Source organism: Nicotiana tabacum, chromosome 17 (assembly GCF_000715075.1).
Source record: "Nicotiana tabacum cultivar K326 chromosome 17, ASM71507v2, whole genome shotgun sequence".
NCBI classification, from domain to species: Eukaryota; Viridiplantae; Streptophyta; class Magnoliopsida; order Solanales; family Solanaceae; genus Nicotiana; species Nicotiana tabacum.
Window position 1 is genome coordinate 149,912,247 of NC_134096.1, and position 19,677 is coordinate 149,931,923.

General features: G+C 41.4%; 1 protein-coding gene across 1 annotated transcript; it reads left to right on the forward strand.

Annotated features, from left to right (window-relative positions):
- The first annotated feature begins 4,209 nt into the window (after positions 1-4,209).
- On the forward strand, positions 4,210-18,901 carry LOC107802612 (agamous-like MADS-box protein TM6). Its single transcript, XM_075235286.1, has 8 exons — positions 4,210-4,303; positions 4,436-4,639; positions 4,736-4,802; positions 4,935-4,996; positions 16,839-16,938; positions 18,149-18,190; positions 18,295-18,339; positions 18,436-18,901. The coding sequence occupies exons 2-8, from the start codon at positions 4,452-4,454 to the stop codon at positions 18,607-18,609; spliced, it is 678 nt and encodes a 225-aa protein (XP_075091387.1). The 5' UTR covers positions 4,210-4,303; positions 4,436-4,451; the 3' UTR covers positions 18,610-18,901.
- The last annotated feature ends 776 nt before the right edge of the window (positions 18,902-19,677 follow it).

The window sequence follows — 19,677 nt, forward strand, 5'->3', positions numbered from 1 at the left end:
TTGATACTATGAAGCCGAAGAACTTACCCGAACCGACCCTGAAAGCACATTTCTCGGGGTTGAGCTTCATGTTGTATTTCCTTAAAATCTCGAATGTTTCCTGCAAATGAGCCAAATGGTCCTCTGCGCGTAGGGACTTTACTAACATGTCGTCAATATAAACCTCCATTGATTTACCTATTTGTTCCTCGAACATTTTATTTACGAGGCGTTGGTAAGTAGCACCTATATTTTTTAGCCCGAAGGGCATCATATTATAATAATATGTTCCATACTTGGTGACAAATGAAGTCTTTTCCTGGTCTTCCGGGATCATTTGGAATTAATTATACCCGGAATAAGCATCGAGAAATGTAAGGACCTTGTGGTCGGCCGTAGCATCGATCATGCGATCAATATTGGGCTGCGGAAAAGAATCTTTGGGTCATGCCTTGTTTAAATCCTTATAATCTATACACATTCTAAGTTTGTTCCCTTTTTTAGGGACTACAACTACATTGGCTAACCATCTGATCCCTTTATTGACGAAGGTGAGGATATCGGATTCGCTTCCTCGACGGCAAACATTTCTCTTGCGGCCGGTTGTTCTCTGTACACTGTTTTGACTCCCCTCGATGTTGGGAATTTAAGAACCTGGTGTAGGGTCGAAGGTAAAGCTCTCATGTTGTGGATCCATGGCCTTCCAAAAAGGGCGTTGTACCTCATGTCGCCTTCGCTTACGTGGAACTTCGTTTACTGGAGGGTCCCAGCCACGTTTATCGGCAGAATTATCTCGCCTTTGGTGGTTTCACATGCCATATTGAATCCATTTAGAACTAGGGTTGCGGGTACGACCTGGTCCTGTAGACCGAGTTGTTCTACAACCTTCAATCTAATGATGTTGGCCGAGCTACCTGGATCAATTAACACACGCTTAACTTTAGTTTTATTCATAAGTACGGATATTACTAGTGCATCGTTATGAGGTTGTATGTCTCCTTCTGCATCTTCGTCATTGAACGACAAAGTTCCTATGGGTGCGTAATCCTGAGTTCGAGGTCGCTTTTCTCTCATAACCGATGTCTTAGTGCATTTAAGCATCGACCCTTGAGGGGTATCGACGCCGCCGATCATGTGGATGATGTGTTGTGGTTCTTCTTGTTCATTTTATTTGCCAAAATCCTTGTTTTGGAAATGATTTTTGGCCCAGTCGCTTAAAAATTCTTGAAGGTTCCCTTTATTGAATAACCGGGCTACCTCCTCTCTTAGTTTCCTGCAATCTTCCGTTCTGTGGCCATGGGTGCCATGATATTCGCACATTTGATTGGGATTCCTCTGGGCAGGATCAGTCTGCATGGGTCGAGGCCATTTAGTGTCTTTGATGCGTCCGATAGCGGACACGATAGCGGATGTATCAATGCTGAAGTTATACTCTGATAACCGTGGTGCTTCCTTAGATCCGGTAGGCCTGTCGAACCCACTTCTGTTCATCAGCCCCCGAGACCTTTGACCTCGATCACTTCTTTTGTTGCTTTGTCCGGGGTTACGTCTTGATTCATTGATTCTGTGGTTTCCATTATATGGTCGGTATCGGTCCCTGATCGAACCTTGTTCCCGATTGATATCCCTTCGAGCAGCGGGTTCATACCCCAACTGATCATCTTCGACTCTAATTTTTGATTGGTACCGATTGTGCACGTCGGCCCAAGTGATAGCTGGGTACTCGATCAGGTTATGCTTCAACTGCCGTGAAGCCGTCGAACTTCGTTCGTTCAAACCTTGAGTGAAAGCCTGAACAGCCCAATTGTTTGTGACTGGTGGCAGATCCATTCGTTCCATTTGAAAACGAGATACGAGCTCCCTTAGCATCTTGTTATCCTTTTATCTTATCTTGAACAGGTCCGACTTCCTGGTCTCGACTTTTATGGCCCCGGCATGTGCTTTTATGAAGGAATCCGCAAGCATAGCAAAAGAATCGATAGAATTAGATCGCAATTATAGATGTGGTTGACAACACACTGATAAGAAGGACTTCACCAGACACTTGTAATCTCATCATCCTCTAGATTATTCCCTTTGATGGCATATGTGTATGAGGTGACATGTTCGTTGGGTCGGTAGTTCCGTTATATTTAGGAATCTCGGGCATGCGGAACTTCTTTGGGATCGGTTTAGGAGCCGCGCTTGGGGGGAAAGGTTTTTGTATGAAATTTTTGGAATCTAAGCCCTTCAATATTGGTGGTGCCCCCGGGATCTGATCAACCCTGGAGTTGTATGTTTCCATCTTCTTGTCGTTTGCTTCGATCCTCCTTTCTCCCGATTCTATTCGTTTGGTCAGTTCTCCGAACATCTTAGCAATTTCGGGATTAGTCCCCGACTCCTGCTTATTTGATTTCACTATAGTTGGTTCCGTTGTATGGGCGATTTCTCGGGGTTGACTGGGCCCCGGCCTGCTCTATATCTAGGTTTGACTCTGCAACTGTGCTATCACTGCCTGTTGAGCTTGCAATATTTCAAAAATCATACGCAAGCTGACGCAGTTTTCCTCGACGTTATAGGTATCTCGAGCTGCAGATCGAGTGCCACCATGTATGCTATTTTCAAGTTCAGAATGTAGGTTCGCCTCAATGGCCACATGCGAATTAATGTCTATCGACACTTCGATTCAAGCTCCAACGGTATTGACAAGCGGCCTTTCGGTACTGGGTGTCAAGTTGTTGTTCTCATCTTGAAGACCAGCTTCGTTGTCGATAGGTAAGTCCATTTAATTGATAGTTTAGTCGTTGCTAATCCGAAATCAAAGACACTTCCGGAAACAAGCGCAAAATGACGTGTTTTTGCAGATTCGTATCAAATAACGACTGTTATACGTAGTTCTAAGGATATGTGGTAAAACTTAATACAAATCGTAAGGATAAATTGAAAGTATAAAATACGGATTGTAAAGAATGAAAAATACACAAGGTTGGAAAGAAGATGATTTAAGGACTAAGCAAGATGAATCACTCTATGAAGCCCAAAAGAATAATCCTTCAATATAGGAGTGTATGGTCTTTTAGTTATAATGTAAGCAAAAGCTTGGTCCTTACAAAAATAATAACCATCCCCTTTATAGTAGAGTGATCTTACTTTAGATATAATAAAAAATACATAGTGGGAGACCCATGATAAATCAGTTTTTCCATAATCCTGCCAGGATTCTCTCCTCTAGTGGGATTGCAACGGCTCTTGTTTATGAGCTCAATATTGACTCGAGCTCAATTCTGACTCGGATCCTTGTATTGATTAGGGGTCAGTGTTGGTCGGTCTCTGCCTCATAAGCTCGATAACTTTACTTTGCATCGTAGTTCGACTTGGATTCGAGCTCGATAATGATATCGAGCTCGACATTGATCGGTCACTCGGGCTCGAAGCTTGGTGACCTGACTTCGGACCTCAACCTAATACTATGAAGACGCTTCTTCGATCAAATGTATTGCCATTTAAATCAGTTCGTACGAAGTACTAACCAGTTTTTACCGTTTATAATTTGATCAAATATTACCTAGTGGCACCTATGATGGTTTGGGCTATAGATTTCCAAACCACAATAACTTCTAAATATTTGAGTAAACGATAACTAACTTCTTGTGCAAATTTGGAGATTTTTTAAGGCCGTAAGGTTGGAAATTAAAAGTCTCTGTGTGGAAGGGAAGAAACGCGTCACTACAGTACTTACTACTCTATTTACTTATTTGAATCAGTTTGGATTATTAATTAATCTGTATCGGGAGCCGTGTATACTTTTTCATTATCTCGTCACTGTCAGTTCATAGGAATCACTGCGTGACCTTTGGTAAATCAAAATGCCATGGACTTCATGTAATTGAAGGCAGTGATCATGTTCTGCTCTTAGTTTGATTCGTGACCTCGGTCCCCAATTCTTACCCATTCGGGTCCATAAATTCTTGAATTCATTTTATTGTGAAATAAAATAAAACCTCACACAATTAGTGTACGAGACACAACAAAATTTTTCTTACTTCAGCCGGGATCATAGAATTGAGATTATTTTGTTTCCATCTTTATTAAAATTTTTTTAAAGATCTGAACAAATAAGTTTGAATTTTTTAGAATAATTTCTTCTAAACAGACCCATATAAACACAATAGAAAAACTAAAAAACAGAATTTACAACCTTAAAGTTTACTAACTCCAAACAAACGCCATAATGCTGAACAGGGACTTGTCATGGTCAAAGAACCGAACATCACACGTTAAACAGTAGTCATCATGAGAGCCACAAAAGACTTTCACGAAATTGGCAAAAGCTCCTACTAGTGCAGCTACTACACTTTAACTTTCTTTTTCCCGATATAGTTTCGCTACTAACTCTCCCTTTCTGTTTCTTCTTTAACTTCATCACTTGACAGACAGATGAGGCTAGCTACTTTCTGTGTTTGTTTCAATATTACAGAAGAGAAGAAGAGATCATGGGTCGTGGAAAGATTGAGATAAAGAAGATAGAGAACTCAACAAACAGGCAAGTCACTTACTCCAAAAGAAGAAATGGTATTATCAAGAAAGCTAAAGAGCTTACTGTTCTTTGTGATGCTAAGATCTCACTCCTCATGCTCTCTAGCACCAGGAAATTCCATGAATACACCAGCCCCAACACTACGTATGTCTTTTACACACAAAAAAACAAAAAAAAAAAAAAGAGTTACTTTTTGTTTCTTTCTTTCTTGCTTTCCAACTTCTTCTGTGTGTTAATCAGGCAAAAAAAGATGATAGATCAGTATCAGAGGACGCTTGGGGTTGATATTTGGAGCACTCACTACGAGGTAATTTCCTTATAAACTCTAGTTTTCTCATTATGTGGTTTAACGTTGTGACTTAATAGTATTTACTATATTAGGAATGATTTACCATGTAATTTTTCCTGCAAAATCCCTTTGTTCGTTCAATGTGTACAGAGAATGCAAGAAAATTTGAAGAGATTGAAAGAGATCAATAACAAGCTAAGAAGAGAGATAAGGTAATAGTAGGATCATTAACACCGTTTTTTTATTTTTTATATTTTAATTTGAGCAATTTAAGGATGGTTAATGAGTTTTATCATGTTCAGATGTTTCTTTTTTCGTGTAGTAATTTATAAGGAGTTAAGCTATATAAAGATAGCGTAATTTTTTTTTATATAGCGTAATTTTTTTTATAGTATTCACTAGTATAGTTTAACCTACTGTATATGGTCGAAACATATTAGTCAGTCGTACGGTCTGGTCGAGATGATAATGCTTCGATCAAAGGGTATCTGCGTAATATCAGGTCGAGGTCTGAAGTAAGGATGTCATGTTTCGAGCTCTAAGGCCGATCAATGATCAGCTCGATATCATTATCGAGCCCATAACCAAATCGAACTACGAGCAGACGTGAAAGTTGTCAAAGATGCATAGACCGACCAACGCCCACCCCGAATATCAAGACTCTGAATCAGGATCAAGCTCGAGTCAAGGCCGATGGCTTGATCCAATATCGAGTTCGAGTCGGTATCGAGCTCACAGACAAGGACCGTTGCAACCGCACTAAGGGAGAGAATCCTGGCAGGAATTAGGAAAAAGACAATTCATCATAGGTTCTCCACTATATATTTTTTATTGTATATAAAGTAGGATCCCTCTACTATAAAGAGGGGGATAGTTATAAGCATGGGGGGATTCACACATTGTAACAAGAGTCTACTTCTGATATTGAAAGATCAACCTCTTGAGCCTGTTTTACTTTATCTCATTCATTCTTCTCACTCACTATTTTATCTCTCATTCCCATAGTCTAGAATTTATGCATTTCGGTTTCTCTGTACGATTTGTGTCAAGTTATATCATACATCCTTAGAACTACTTATAAATTTAACTCTATCCGATTTTCCGGGTAAATAGTTTGGCGCCCACCGTGGGGCTAAGGATAACAGTGTTTGTTTGATACAAATCTGCAACACACATCAGTTTATGCTCGTCTTTTGAGGGTGTCTCTGACTTCGAATTAGCAATGGCAAATACTCGATTAATATCATTACCTACCGACAACGAAGCCGGCCTTCAAGACGAAACCAATAACTTGATGCTCAGGGCCGGAAGGCCGCTTATCAATGTCATTGAAGCTCGAGTCGAGGTACCTAAAGCTCAAGCCGAAGTACCGCTAGATGTCAACTCGCATATGGCCTTTGAGGCAAACCAACGTTCCGAGCCTGAAAATAGCATTCATGGCAGTACTCGATCTGCAGGACGAGACTCCCATAACGTGAAGGAGAACAGAGTCAGCTTGCGTATGATTTTTGAAATGTTGCATGCCCAGCAGGTAGCAATAGCTCAGCTGCATAGCCAAACCCAGCTACCAAGCAGACCGGAGCCCAGTCTACCTCGAGAAATTACCCACCGAACGGAACCAGTCGTAGTAAGGTCAAACGAGCAAGAATTGGGGACTACTCCCGAAATTGCTAAAAATACTTGAGGAGCTCAAAAGGCGAATCGAAGCCAACGATAAGAAAGTAGAAACATATAATTCCAGGGTCGATCAAATCCCAGGGGCTCCGCCCATGATAAAAGGGTTGGATTCCAAGATATTCGTACAAAAGCCTTTTCCCTCGAGTGCAAGCCCAAAACCAATCCCCAAAAATTTCTGTATGCCCGAAATCCCCAAATATAACGATACGATCGATCCCAATGAACACGTCACCTCTTACACGCGTGCCATCAAGGGTAACGATTTGGAAGACGATGAAATCGAATCCGTGTTATTGAAAAAATTCGGAGAGACCCTCTCGAAGGGGCAATGATTTGGTATCATAACCTGCCACCAAATTCCATCGATTCATTTGCCATGTTAGCGGATTCATTTGTAAAGGCACACGCCGGTGCCATAAAGGTTGCAACGAGGAAATCGAACCTTTTCAAAGTGAAACAAAGGGATAATGAAATGCTAAGGGAGTTCGTGTCCCGATTTCAAATGGAACGCATGGAATTGCCACCGGTCACTGACGATTGGGCCGTCCAAGCTTTTACTCAAGGGTTGAACGAGCGAAGATCGATGGCATCATGTCGACTGAAATAAAATTTGATCGAGTACCCGGCAATAACTTGGGCAGATGTGCACAATCGATATCAATCAAAGATCAGGGTCGAAGACGACCAATTAGGAACTCCTTCCGGATTCGCACATCCAAACAGATCGGCTATTAAAAACTAGGGGGACATCAATAGAGAACCGAGGTCGAACAGAGACCGATATCAACCATACGTCACAAATCGAATTAATAACGGCTCGACACACAATGCCGCCCGGAACAATCGAAGGAGTGATCGAAGACAGAATTCTCAGAGACTAATGAGCAAGAATGGCTTTGACAAATATGCCGATCCTAGAGAGGCACCTCGGTTATCGGAGTATAACTTCAGCATCGATGCATCGAGTATTGTATCGGCAATCGAAAAAATCAAAGATACTAAGTGGCCCAGGCCCATGCAAACCGATCCTTCCCAAAGAAACCCAAATTCTATGTGTAAATATCATGGTACGCATGGCCACCGGACCGAGGACTGCATGCAGTTAAGGGAGGAGGTAGTCCGTCTATTCAATGAGGGCCACCTTCGAGAATTCCTCAGTGATCGAGCCAAGAATCACTTTAGAGAAAGGGACTCCAACAGAAAAGACAAACAAGAGGAAACTCAATATATCATTCACATGATCATCGGTGGGGTCGACATTCCATAGAGACCCGCACTCAAACGCATTAAGGTATCGGCCACAGGGGAAAAACGAACCCGAGATTATGTGCCCGAAGGCACTTTATCGTTCGAAAACGAAGAAGCAGAGGGCATCTCTCAGCCCCACAACGATGCTCTGGTAATTTCTATCCTATTAACTAAAGTTCAGGTTAAGCGTGTTTTAGTGGATCCAGGTAGCTCTACAAATATCATCCGATCAAGTGTCGTAGAGCAGCTCGGTCTGCAGAATCAAGTCGTGCCAGCAGCTCGGGTCTTAAACGGCTTTAATATGGCCAGCGAAATGACTAAAGGGGAAATTATTCTACCAGTGAACGTGGCTGAAACCATCCAAAACACAAAGTTCCACATAATTGAAGGCGACATGAGATATAATGCCCTACTCGGAAGGCCTTGGATCCACAACATGAGGGAAGTACCTTCGACTCTCCACTAAATAATGAAATTCCCAACGTCTGACGGAGTGAAACCAGTGTATGGGGAGCAGCATGTGGCGAAGGAAATATTTGCAGTCGATGAGGTAACACCGATATCAACATTATCAGCCTCAGAAATATTGAGCATTAAAAATATACGAGAGGCCAAATAGCAATCACAGCTGCCAGTCTCGACCAAATTGGTGAAGCAGGAAACAAAAGATGACGAGGAAATTTCCTGACACCCCGAACTTTTATCATCCCCGAGGATTCTGACGCCACCAAATCGACGGTCGAAGAGCTGGAACAGGTTATATTGATCGAATATCTGCCAGAAAGAAAGGTATACCTGGGAATGGGGTTGACCCCCGAACTCAGGAAAAAATTTATTCAATTTCTTATTGATAACATAGATTGCTTTGCTTGGTCCCATATAAACATGGCAGGAAACCCACCGTCGATAACAACGCACGGACTGAGCTTGGACCCTAGGTTCAGACCGGTGAAGCAAAAGAGAAGACCTCAGTTCGAGTTAAAGCACGCGTTCATAAAGGACAAGGTAAGTAAACTTCTCAAAATAAGGTCGATTCAGGAAGTAAAATATCCCGAATGGTTAGCTAACATTGTTGTAGTCCATAAAAAAGGGAACAAACTCAGAATGTGTGTAAACTATAAAGATCTAAACAAAGCATGCCCCAAAGATTCTTTTCCACTGCCTAATATCGATCGGATGATCGATGCCACAGCCGGTCACGAGATCCTTACTTTTCTCGATGCCTATTCCGGGTACAATCAAATTCGAATGAATCGGAGGACCAAGAAAAAACTTGTTTATCACCAAGTATGGAACATATTGTTATAATGTAATGCCCTTCGGGCTAAAAAACGCAAGAGCTACTTATTAACACCTAGTGAATAAAATATTTGAAAAACCAATAGGTAAGTCGATGGAAGTTTATATTGATGACATGCTAGTCAAGTCCCTGCGCGCAGAGGACCATTTAACTCATTTGCAGGAGACGTTCGAGATATTAAGGAAATACAACATGAAGCTCAACCCCGAGAAATGTGCTTTCGGGGTTGGCTTGGGCAAATTCCTTGGCTTCATGGTATCAAATCGAGGAATCGAGATCAACCCCGATAAAATCAAGGCCATCGAAGACATCACCATCGTGGATAGTGTGAAAGCGGTGCAAAAGCTAACCGGATGGATAGCTGCCCTAGGCCGATTCATTTTGAGGTCATCGGATCGAAGCCACAGATTCTTCTATTTACTCAAAAAGAAGAACGATTTCGCTTGGACCCCGGAATGCCAACAAGCTTTAGAACAATTAAAGCAATACCTGTCGAGCCCGCCACTGCTTCACATTCCGAAGACAGATGAAAGACTTTACGTATACTTGGCCGTATCGGAAATCGCGGTAAGTAGAGTCCTAGTTCGAGAAGAGCAAGGTACACAATTTCTTGTTTATTACGTAACTCGGACCTTAGAAGAAGCAGAGACTAGATATCCACACTTAGAAAAATTAGCACTTGCACTGATAAGCGCTTCTAGGAAATTAAGACCATACTTTAATATCACCCCATATACGTGTTGACGACTTACCCACTTCGTAATATTTTATACAAGCCCGAACTATTGGACCGATTGGCCAAATGGACCGTCGAGCTCAGCGGGTACGATATCAAATATCAACCCCGTATGGCCATCAAGTCTCAAATTTTAGTAGACTTCGTGGCCGATTTCACGCCAGCCCTCGTAGCCAAAGTTGAAAAAGAACTCTTGTTAAAATCGGGTATATCATTAGGGGTCTGGGCCCTCTTAAAAGATGGTGCTTCGAATGTGAAGGGGTCCGGGCTTGGCATCCTGTTGAAACCCCCCACGGGTGACATCATTAGGCAGTCTATCAAAACTTCTAGGTTGACTAACAATGAGGCCGAGTACGAGGCCATGATTGCAGGTCTCAAGCTGGCCAAAAGCCTGGGAGCAGAAATGATTGAAGCTAAATATGACTCTTTACTGGTAGTAAACCAAGTAAACAAAACCTTCGAGGTTCGAGAAGGCAGAATGCAGAGGTATTTGGACAAATTACAGGTAACTTTGCACCGTTTCAAGGAATGGACTTTGCAACATGTACCTCGAGAACAAAACGGTGAGGCCGATGCACTCGCAAATTTGGGGTCATCGGTCGAGGAAGATGAGATTGATTCGGGGACTGTCGTTCAACTCTCGAGGTCCGTAATCGAGGAGGAGCACGCCGAGATAAACTCCATAAGCTTAACCTGGGATTGGAGAAATAAGTATATTGAATATTTGAGAAACGAAAAACTCCCATCGAACCCTAAAGAGTCAAGGGCCCTACGAACCAAAGCTGCTCGATTCACGTTGGCTGAAGATGGAACATTGTACAGAAGGATATTCGATGGACCATTGGCAGTATGCTTGGGACCAGGAGACACTGATTATGTTTTACGAGAGGTCCATAAAGGCACTTGTGGGAACCACTCCGGCGCCGAATCACTGATTCAAAAAATCATCAGAACGGGATATTATTGGATAGCATGGAAAGGGACACTAAGGAGTTTGTTCAAAGATGTGATAAAATTCAAAGGTTTGCACCGATGATCCATCAACCCGGGGAACAACTTCATTCAGTCCTATCCCCATGGCCATTCATGAAATGGGGGATGGATGTCGTCGGCCCCCTACCATCGGCCCCAGGTAAAGCTAAATTCATTTTATTTATGACTGACTATTTCTTTAAATGGGTTGAAGCACATGCGTTCGAGAAAGTAAGAGAAAAAGAGGTTATAGATTTCATCTGGGATCACATCATGTGTCGATTCGGGATACCCGCAGAAATAACATGCAATAATGGTAACAAAATTTCTCAAAGATCATAAGATAAAAAGGATATTATCGACACCGTATCACCCCAGTGGGAACGGACAAGCCGAATCAACAAACAAGACTATCATCCAAAACTTGAAGAAAAGGTTGAACAAAGTCAAAGGGAAATGGAGAAAAATTCTGCCCGAAATCCTATGGGCATACTGAACAACATCGAAGTCCAGCACAGGAGCAACTCCGTTTTTCTTAGTGTATGGCTCTAAAGCCTTAATTCCAGTCAGAGAACCCAGCGCAAGGTTTCAACATACATCGGTGGAATCAAACCATGGGGCAATGAACACTAGTCTCGAATTATTAGATGAAAAATGAGAAGCGGCACTTGTTCGAATGGCTGCACAAAAACAACGAATCGAAAGGTACTACAATAGAAGAACCATCCTCCGCCACTTCAGGGTCGGGAACTTAGTCCTAAGGAAGGTCATCATCAGTACTCGAGATCCTAATGAAGGGAAGCTCAGCCCAAATTGGGAAGGACCCTATCAGGTCCTCGATATAGTTGAAAAGGGATCTTATAAACTCAAAACGATGGATGGAAAACCATTATCGAACAACTGGAGCATATCACTCCTCAAATGATATTATTGTTAAGGTATGATTCTCTCTTCCCTTTCACCCATATATACATATTCGAAGCTAACCCATTGCAGGAGTTCGATCAAAGACGTCGAGACCTCAGGTTTTAAAGTACGCGTTGCACTCTTTTTCCCCTTAGATCGGCTTTTATCCCGAATGGATTTTTTTTTCGGCGAGGTTTTTAACGAGGCAACAACCATGTGCTACCTGAGGGCAATTCAACAGTATCCAAGGCTTATTCATAATCAACCTCAAATACTGGGGGGCCCTACCATCGAGAATAAACCAAGTTTGGTACAAGAAAGTTTCTTGATATCAAATTCATGTCAGACAGGGTCTCGATAGAGAAAAGTGTAAGGGCCAAGTAGTCAAAACGAACAATGCCCGCGTAGTTTTGCTCGAGCCCTGGTGCAAGATACAAACGCATGTATAATGACTTATAAAGGAAAACTTCTTTTTTTCAGATGTCTCATACTTCGAAAAGATCTTTCTACTTCATGATTCAAACAGGCTCAAGGGCCGACCACTATCGAAAGAATTTCAGGTAATGGACGATCATAAAGCCTACGAGCTACAATACTTTGAGTTCGAGTTCGAATAATCACTCACTCGACTATGAAGCCTAAGGGCTATCCTACATCGAGTTCGAGCAAACCGCTCACTCGACCATAAAGCCTACGGGATACAAATACTTCGAGTTCGAGTTCGAATAATCACTCACTCGACTATCAAGCCTAAGGGCTATCCTACATCGAGTTCGAGCAAACCGCTCACTCGACCATAAAGCTTACGGGCTACAAATACTTCGAGTTCGAGTTCGAATAATCACTCACTCGACTATCAAGCCTAAGGGCTATCCTACATCGAGTTCGAGCAAACCGCTCACTCGACCATAAAGCCTACGGGCTACAAATACTTCGAGTTCGAGTTCGAATAATTACTCACTCGGCTATCAAGCCTAAGGGCTATCCTACATCGAGTTCGAGCAAACCGCTCACTCGACCATAAAGCCTACGGGCTACAATACTTCGAGTTTGAACAATCACTCACCCGACTATCAAGCCTAAGGGCTATTCTACATCGAGTTCGAGCAAACCGCTCACTCGACCATAAATCCTACGGGCTACAACTATTTTGAGTTCGAGTTCGAATAACCACTCACTCGACTATCAAGCCTAAGGACTATCCTATATCGAGTTCGAGCAAACCGCTCACTCGACCATAAAGCCTACGGGCTACAAATACTTCGAGTTCGAGTTCGAATAATCACTCACTCGACTATCAAGCCTAAGGGCTATCCTACATCGAGTTCGAGCAAACTGCTCACTCGACCATAAATTCTACATGCTACAAATACTTCAAGTTCGAGTTCGAATAATCACTCACTCGACTATCAAGCCTAAGGGCTATCTTACTTCAAGCTCAAATAATAACCCACTCAATTATTAAGCTTAAGGACCAATACAACGAGAGTTTGAGGCTTTGTTCTCACTTAAATCGGACCGAAAATGTTCCATCACTCCAAAGTTCAAGATAACTCAGCTCAAAGAACTGCCATAAAACTAAGTTGCAATAACAAAATCTTCACAAAAGCAAAAGCACATTTGAACATAAAACTGAGAAGGCATTCAAAAGAAGCTCTATTATTAACAGAAATGGTTATGTACAAGAGATCGGTCAAAACTTCGCAAAAGGGAAACTAAGTCCTAACTACTGCCGGTGTCGATATCTCCTTCAGGAGATGCTTCCCCTTCAGGCTCCTCATCGGACCCGCCCCGACTGCCTTCTTCATCATCATCTTCCTCGTCGAAGGAGACAAGCTGCCTGGCTTCAGCTTTGAGCATCTTGGCTCGGGCAATCTCCTCGGAAAGTTCAAAACCTCGAGTGTGGACTTCCTCGAGGGTTTCCCTCCGGGATTGGCACTTTGCCAAGTCAGTAACCCGTTGCTCTCGGTCAGAAGCCTCCCTTAGCTGCATTTGAGCAGCCTCGGCATTGGCCTGATACATAGCAATAGACTTGTCCGCCATGACTTTTGATGACTCGATCTCTGCCTTGGCCTTAGCAAGCCCGGTTTCAAGCTCCTCGATCCACCTGGCCTGGGCCGAACTATTTTGCTTGACGCCTCGAAGTTGAACATAGGCCGATGATAGTTTGGCCAAGATAGTTTCTTTTTCTGCAGCCAAGCGGTCCATGGTCTCCTTCCACCGATCACACTCGGCCTTGATCTGATCAACTTCTCCCCGAAGTAACCCGATCTTTTCAACCTTTTGTTGCAGCTGAGATAATGAAGTGTTAACTTCCACAGTAGGGTCGAATCCATACTCTAACAGAACGATGATCACCTGTTTATCTAGCTCGGCCTCTTCTTCACGAGCCTTGGCCAAATCTGCTTGGAGGTCCTTTATAATCTCGTCCTTTTGGCCGCAAAGAAGCTTCATAGCATATCTCTCCTCCGAGACCTTTTAAAGCTCGGCCTCATACTGGTTGAGATCGGCTCGAAACTTGCCAAGAGCCTACACAAAAGGGAAAAAAACACAAGTCAAGTTTAGAAAAGAACAAAGGAACCAAGCGCAGTAAAATCATTACCCGAGATATGAAACGTTGGGCCTCTTCTAGAAGAATAGAAGCGTCACTAATATAGGAGGCATCATCGACTCCAGTAAAGCAATCCCGAAAAGGATTCCCTACACTAGAGCCTCCGCCTATATCAGGGGTCTTCAATTCTCAAGCTTCCCTTAACGCCTCCTCAGAAAAAGTCGGAAGAGAAGGCAAATGACCCACTGTCATAGTCCCGAGCGAATCGCTTGGGACGCTCTGATCGATCCTAATGGTATCAGAACCTGCCCCATCCGTTGTAGCCGCCATCGGCTCAGAAGGCCTGGCGACCTCGATGGCTTTCGCAGATCGGACCGCCAGTGCCAAAGCACCTTCTTCTTCTTCATCTCTCAATCGTTGGACCGAGTCCATCGCAAGAGCGATTACCTTTTTTCTCACCCTTCGAGTTTTCGGCTTAGGGTCCTCGGACTGAGAAACAGCTTTCCGCTTTTTATCTTTCCCCGGTTTTGAAACCGGGGACTTGGTTCCATCCTCACCACTCGAAGGCCTCGAAACGGCATCCTTGGTCACGCCTGCATGAAAGGAAGTCAGTAACGAATGGAACATAAAAATGTTTCAAAAAACATGAAAAGGGACCCTTACTATGATTCTTGGCCTCCTATCTACCTTTTGTCAAGTCACGCCAGGTGCGTTCGGCATAAGAGGAAGTCGAGGCTAACTTCCGAACCCAAAGATACAGAGAAAAAAAATCACTTACGGTTGAAATTTCACTCCTTGGGGAACGATATCTTCTCTTCCGGAATAAGGTCACGGGTCCTTACCCGAATAAAGCGGCCCATCCAACCCCGATCCTTGTCTTCATCGATGCTCGACATTAAAGCTTTTGTTGACCAGCGATGGAGCCTGATTAGTCCTCGAAAGATTTGAGGCCGATACAATCGCATGAGGTGATTTAGAGTAAAATCCAGCCCCCCGGCCTTGTTGGAGAAGAAGCGCAGTATGATTACTATGCGCCATAGAGAAGGGTGAATTTGGCCGAGAGTGACCTGATATCTTTTGCAAAAATCAATAATCACTGGGTCGACGGGACCCAACGTGAAGGGGTAAGTATAAACACTTAAAAACCCCTCCACGTGAGTGACGATGCTCTCTTCGGGAGAAGGAATTTGCAGCACAACCTCGGGACCCCAGTTGCAGTCTTTCCTCACGGTCTCGAGATGGCTCTCTGTTATCGAGCACATGTACATCGACACATGCTCACATCGGCCCTGAACCGACGAAGGGTTTTCAACCTTAAATCAGCCTTTAGAATACACGGGCCAGGAACGTACTCGTGGGGAAGCGGCTCCGCCGGCGCCTTGTCGCCGGACGGCCGGGAAGAGGAAGCGTTCTCCTTCTGCGGTACGGTTTTTGAAGTTTTTGCCATTGGTATAAGTAAAAGAGGGGCGAAGGAAGATAAAAAGAAGACGGTTTCAAACTCTGATGAAGATGGCTCTACATGCGGCGAAATAGAGACGAGAAGAGTAAGAAAATTTGGGGGTTTGATTAGAGTAACGGATAAAGTTTGATTTAGAAACGGGCTATTTATGGGCTGAACAGAGGCGGTTCAATCTCAGGTAATGGCAAACATCGATTGACATGCATTAAATGCCTCGGTAAGCTGAACCGACGGGACAACTACCACGTGCGTCATGGTCGGACTCAGTACAGACACCAATATACATCTAATCATACCGTTGGAAAATATCGTCTCTAGTCATATCCTTCCCGAGAAATGCGGGGACTGTCTGTATACGGTCGAAACCTATTAGTCAGTCATACGATTTGGTCGAGATGATAATGGTTCGATCAAAGGGTATCTGCGTAATGTCAGGTGGAGGTCTGAAGTAATGATGTCATGTTTCGAGCTCTAAGGACGATCAATGATCAACTCGGTATCATTATCGAGCCCATAACCAAATTGAACTACGAGGCGACGCGAAAGTTGTCAAAGATGCGTAGACCGACCAATGCCCACCCCGAATATCAAGACTCCGAATCAGGATCAAGCTCGAGTCAAGGCCGATGGCTCAATCCAATATCGAGTTCGAGTCAGTATCGAGCTCACAGACAAGGACCGTTGCAACCGCACTAAGGGAGAAAATCCTGGCAGGAATTAGAAAAAAGACAATTCAATCATGGGTTCTTCACTATATATTTTTTATTGTATATAAAGTAGGATTCCTCTACTATAAAGAGGGGGATTGTTGTAAGCATGGGGAGATTCACACATTGTAACAAGAGTCTACTTCTGATATTGAAAGATCAACCTCTTGAGCTTGTTTTATTTTATCTCATTCATTCTTCTCGCTCACTATTTTATCTCTCATTCCCATAGTCTAGAATATACGCATTTCTGTTTCTCTGTACAATTTATGTCAAGTTATATCACACATCCTTAGAACTATTTATCTATTCGATTTTCCGGGTAAACACCTACAATAACATACTAGTTACGAGGACTAAACTTTACAATGTTACCATTTAATATTTCTAGTAAAAAGTTACTTTATAACTAATCTGATTATATAATGAATAAAACCTAAAACTTGTATGTAATGCAGCAACTATAGTTAAATGACCGATGCTCTTGTCTGTTCATAGGCAAAGAACAGGGGAAGACATGAGCGGCCTCAATTTGCTGGAGTTGTGCCACTTGCAGGAGAACATCTCTGAATCTCTAGCTGAGATACGTGAAAGAAAGGTTATGATTTTTACCTTTACTCTTGCATTTTGTTGGCATTATTATCTGCTATTTCCCTCTTAATTTTATGCGACTGCTACTACAATTTGTTAGACTTATCTTTATTACTAGCAATTTAACTTTCGGTTTCTATCCAAGGAAAGCATTCATGTTTCTTTATCTTGCAATTATTTTATTTTCATTAACCTTTTCGTATTCAAAAACGATAATGGTTCTTATTTTAGACACATCGAGAAACGTGGAAGTGAAATACATATGAACGGTTAAAAAGGATGGTTTATAAAGCTTTTAAGATTTATTTTTTCCAGCTCTATTTTGCTGATAGTAATTAAATATTCCTAATTAAGGATGAACGCAAAACTAAAAAAAAATGTATCATGCATATAGCAATTGGCTGATTGGGTGATAGAATCTTGTCTGTCTTATTTCATGGAGACTGCGTGGTTAGCTTTATACATTTGGAAAATTATGTTACTACAAATGAGATTAATTGGTATGAGCATGTAATTTCACACTACGATAAAGAGAAAAAACATAATTGCTTGAATAATATTTAACTCTCCATTTTAAAAATATTGAAATGTCAAAATAGTTTGTTTTAGAAAAAATAAAAGAAAAAAACTTAAGCGGGGTGGGTAGAAAACTGAAAAAATAGCTAAGCTATCAGGGTGAGACAGATCGAAAATTTTGTGGGTTTTGCAAACCGCACACACCCCGCCCCACTGCCATCCCTAGTAACAACTCTTTTTCAGCTTGGACCAACTTAATTTAAACATTGGTGAAACAACATTTGCCATTTTAATAGATCTCCAAGCTGGTCTTAAAGTCTCTTGGTCAACTAGTGAAAATGTCAAAACATTTTGGGTCAATTCAGTGAAATTTAAAAATGAAAAAAATATACAAACCACGCAAAGCTTTTAGTCCTAGTAAAAAAACAAGTTGCTCCTTTGTCTCGGCCATGATATATTTTACTTTTCCCTACAAGTATAAATTTTATATAAAGTGTAAAAATATGTACTCAATTAAACCACTTAAGAATACATTAAGTATGGGTTTGAAATCCAAAAAGATGGTGAATAACATATTAGGAGTAAGTCACATTACATTTAGTGTAATTATTTTTACATTATCAGCAAATAAAATTAACATTCTTTTTCCACATGTATTATATACGTACTTAACTATAAGTGACTCTATGAATTACATACAGTACCACGTGATCAAGACTCAAACAGATACCTTCAGGAAGAAGGTTAGTCTTCCTTTTAGTTATCTTTGATATGAATTTCTTTCCTTTCATTTCGCTTGGAATATATTACAAAGTGCAACGGATTCTTTATGTGATGACTAAAATAGGTGAAGAACTTAGAAGAGCAACATGGAAACCTCGTGCTTGATTTGGTAAGTATATTTTAAATAGATATGTTTGATTTTTTTGTTATTGATTTATGGGATTGTTAATTAACACGAAAAAGTTAATTGCTTCATCAAATTAAGGAAGCAAAAAGTGAAGATCCAAAGTATGGTGTAGTGGAAAATGAGGGAGAGTACAACTCTGCTATGGCATTTGCCAATGGAGCACACAACCTCTATGCTTTTCGCCTACAATCGTTGCACCCCAATCTTCAAAATGGAGGAGAATTTGGTTCTCGTAATCTACACCTTGCTTGAAAACAGCAATTTGGCAATGGGGTTAAACCCTTAATTAAATGTTGACTTACTTATTCGAACCAACTTCCCAAGTTATATGTTATTACTCAAAAAAGTTAACTATTGCAAGCTGCAAAGACTACTTTATCTAATTAGGTTTTACGCTAAGTCTGGATTTGATTGCTCTCCTAATTGTCTATAGCACTTTATTATTCTAGCTAGGAGTTTCGACTCCACTATGTGTGATGCCAAATTATGAAGATGAATTATGATATCTTGAATGAATTCAATTCTCCGATGTTGATTTTTTTTACTTTATTGTTAGAAAATCTACACATGTAGTTTGTTCTTTTTAGAATGTTATGCAACACATCTCATTTATAAGTCTAATTCTTAATATTTTGTTGATGCATATTGGTTAGGAGCTGTAAACTTATTTTAAGATCTGTAATAGCTTTATTATGAATTATATGAATCGACGAATTTTACTTATTTCAATTAACTACTGGGAATAAGCTCTGTGCTGATAGAAAAGGCGGCACTCTTTCTGTAGCGTGCTTGTGACTTGTAAATTTTCTCTTTGGGTTATGGCTGAACCTCGATCGAGTGTAATCCACATTTTACTTAAAGGGAAAATCTAAATTGGGATTTTTCAGTGATAAAGGTATCACAAGGCAGCTTTCGTTTGAACTGGCATAAGTGAAAAAAATCCCGAATATGCTTTTGCTTAAATCTGTTGGATACTTCGAAGTTCGATGCTATTGGGAAGACGACAAATGGTCATTAAATTGCGTTCTTTTGATTTTGCTTTAGCGGAATTAGTTTTAGAACACAATTGTGTTTGAAAGTATGAGTTGTAGTTTCCATTCAAAACATCGAAAGCAAAAAATATAACCAGAGTTTTAAAATGTTATACTACATGCTTTCATCTCATTACAAAATTATTAAAAGATCGATTGGACATCTTTATTACTACTTACCAAATTCATTTTCAATCAACTGAAAGGATATGAAATCGAACGGCAAAAAGAGAGAAAGAAAGTGAAGGAAAGTATCATTTGTCATAAGGTTTGAATAAAATGCTATATT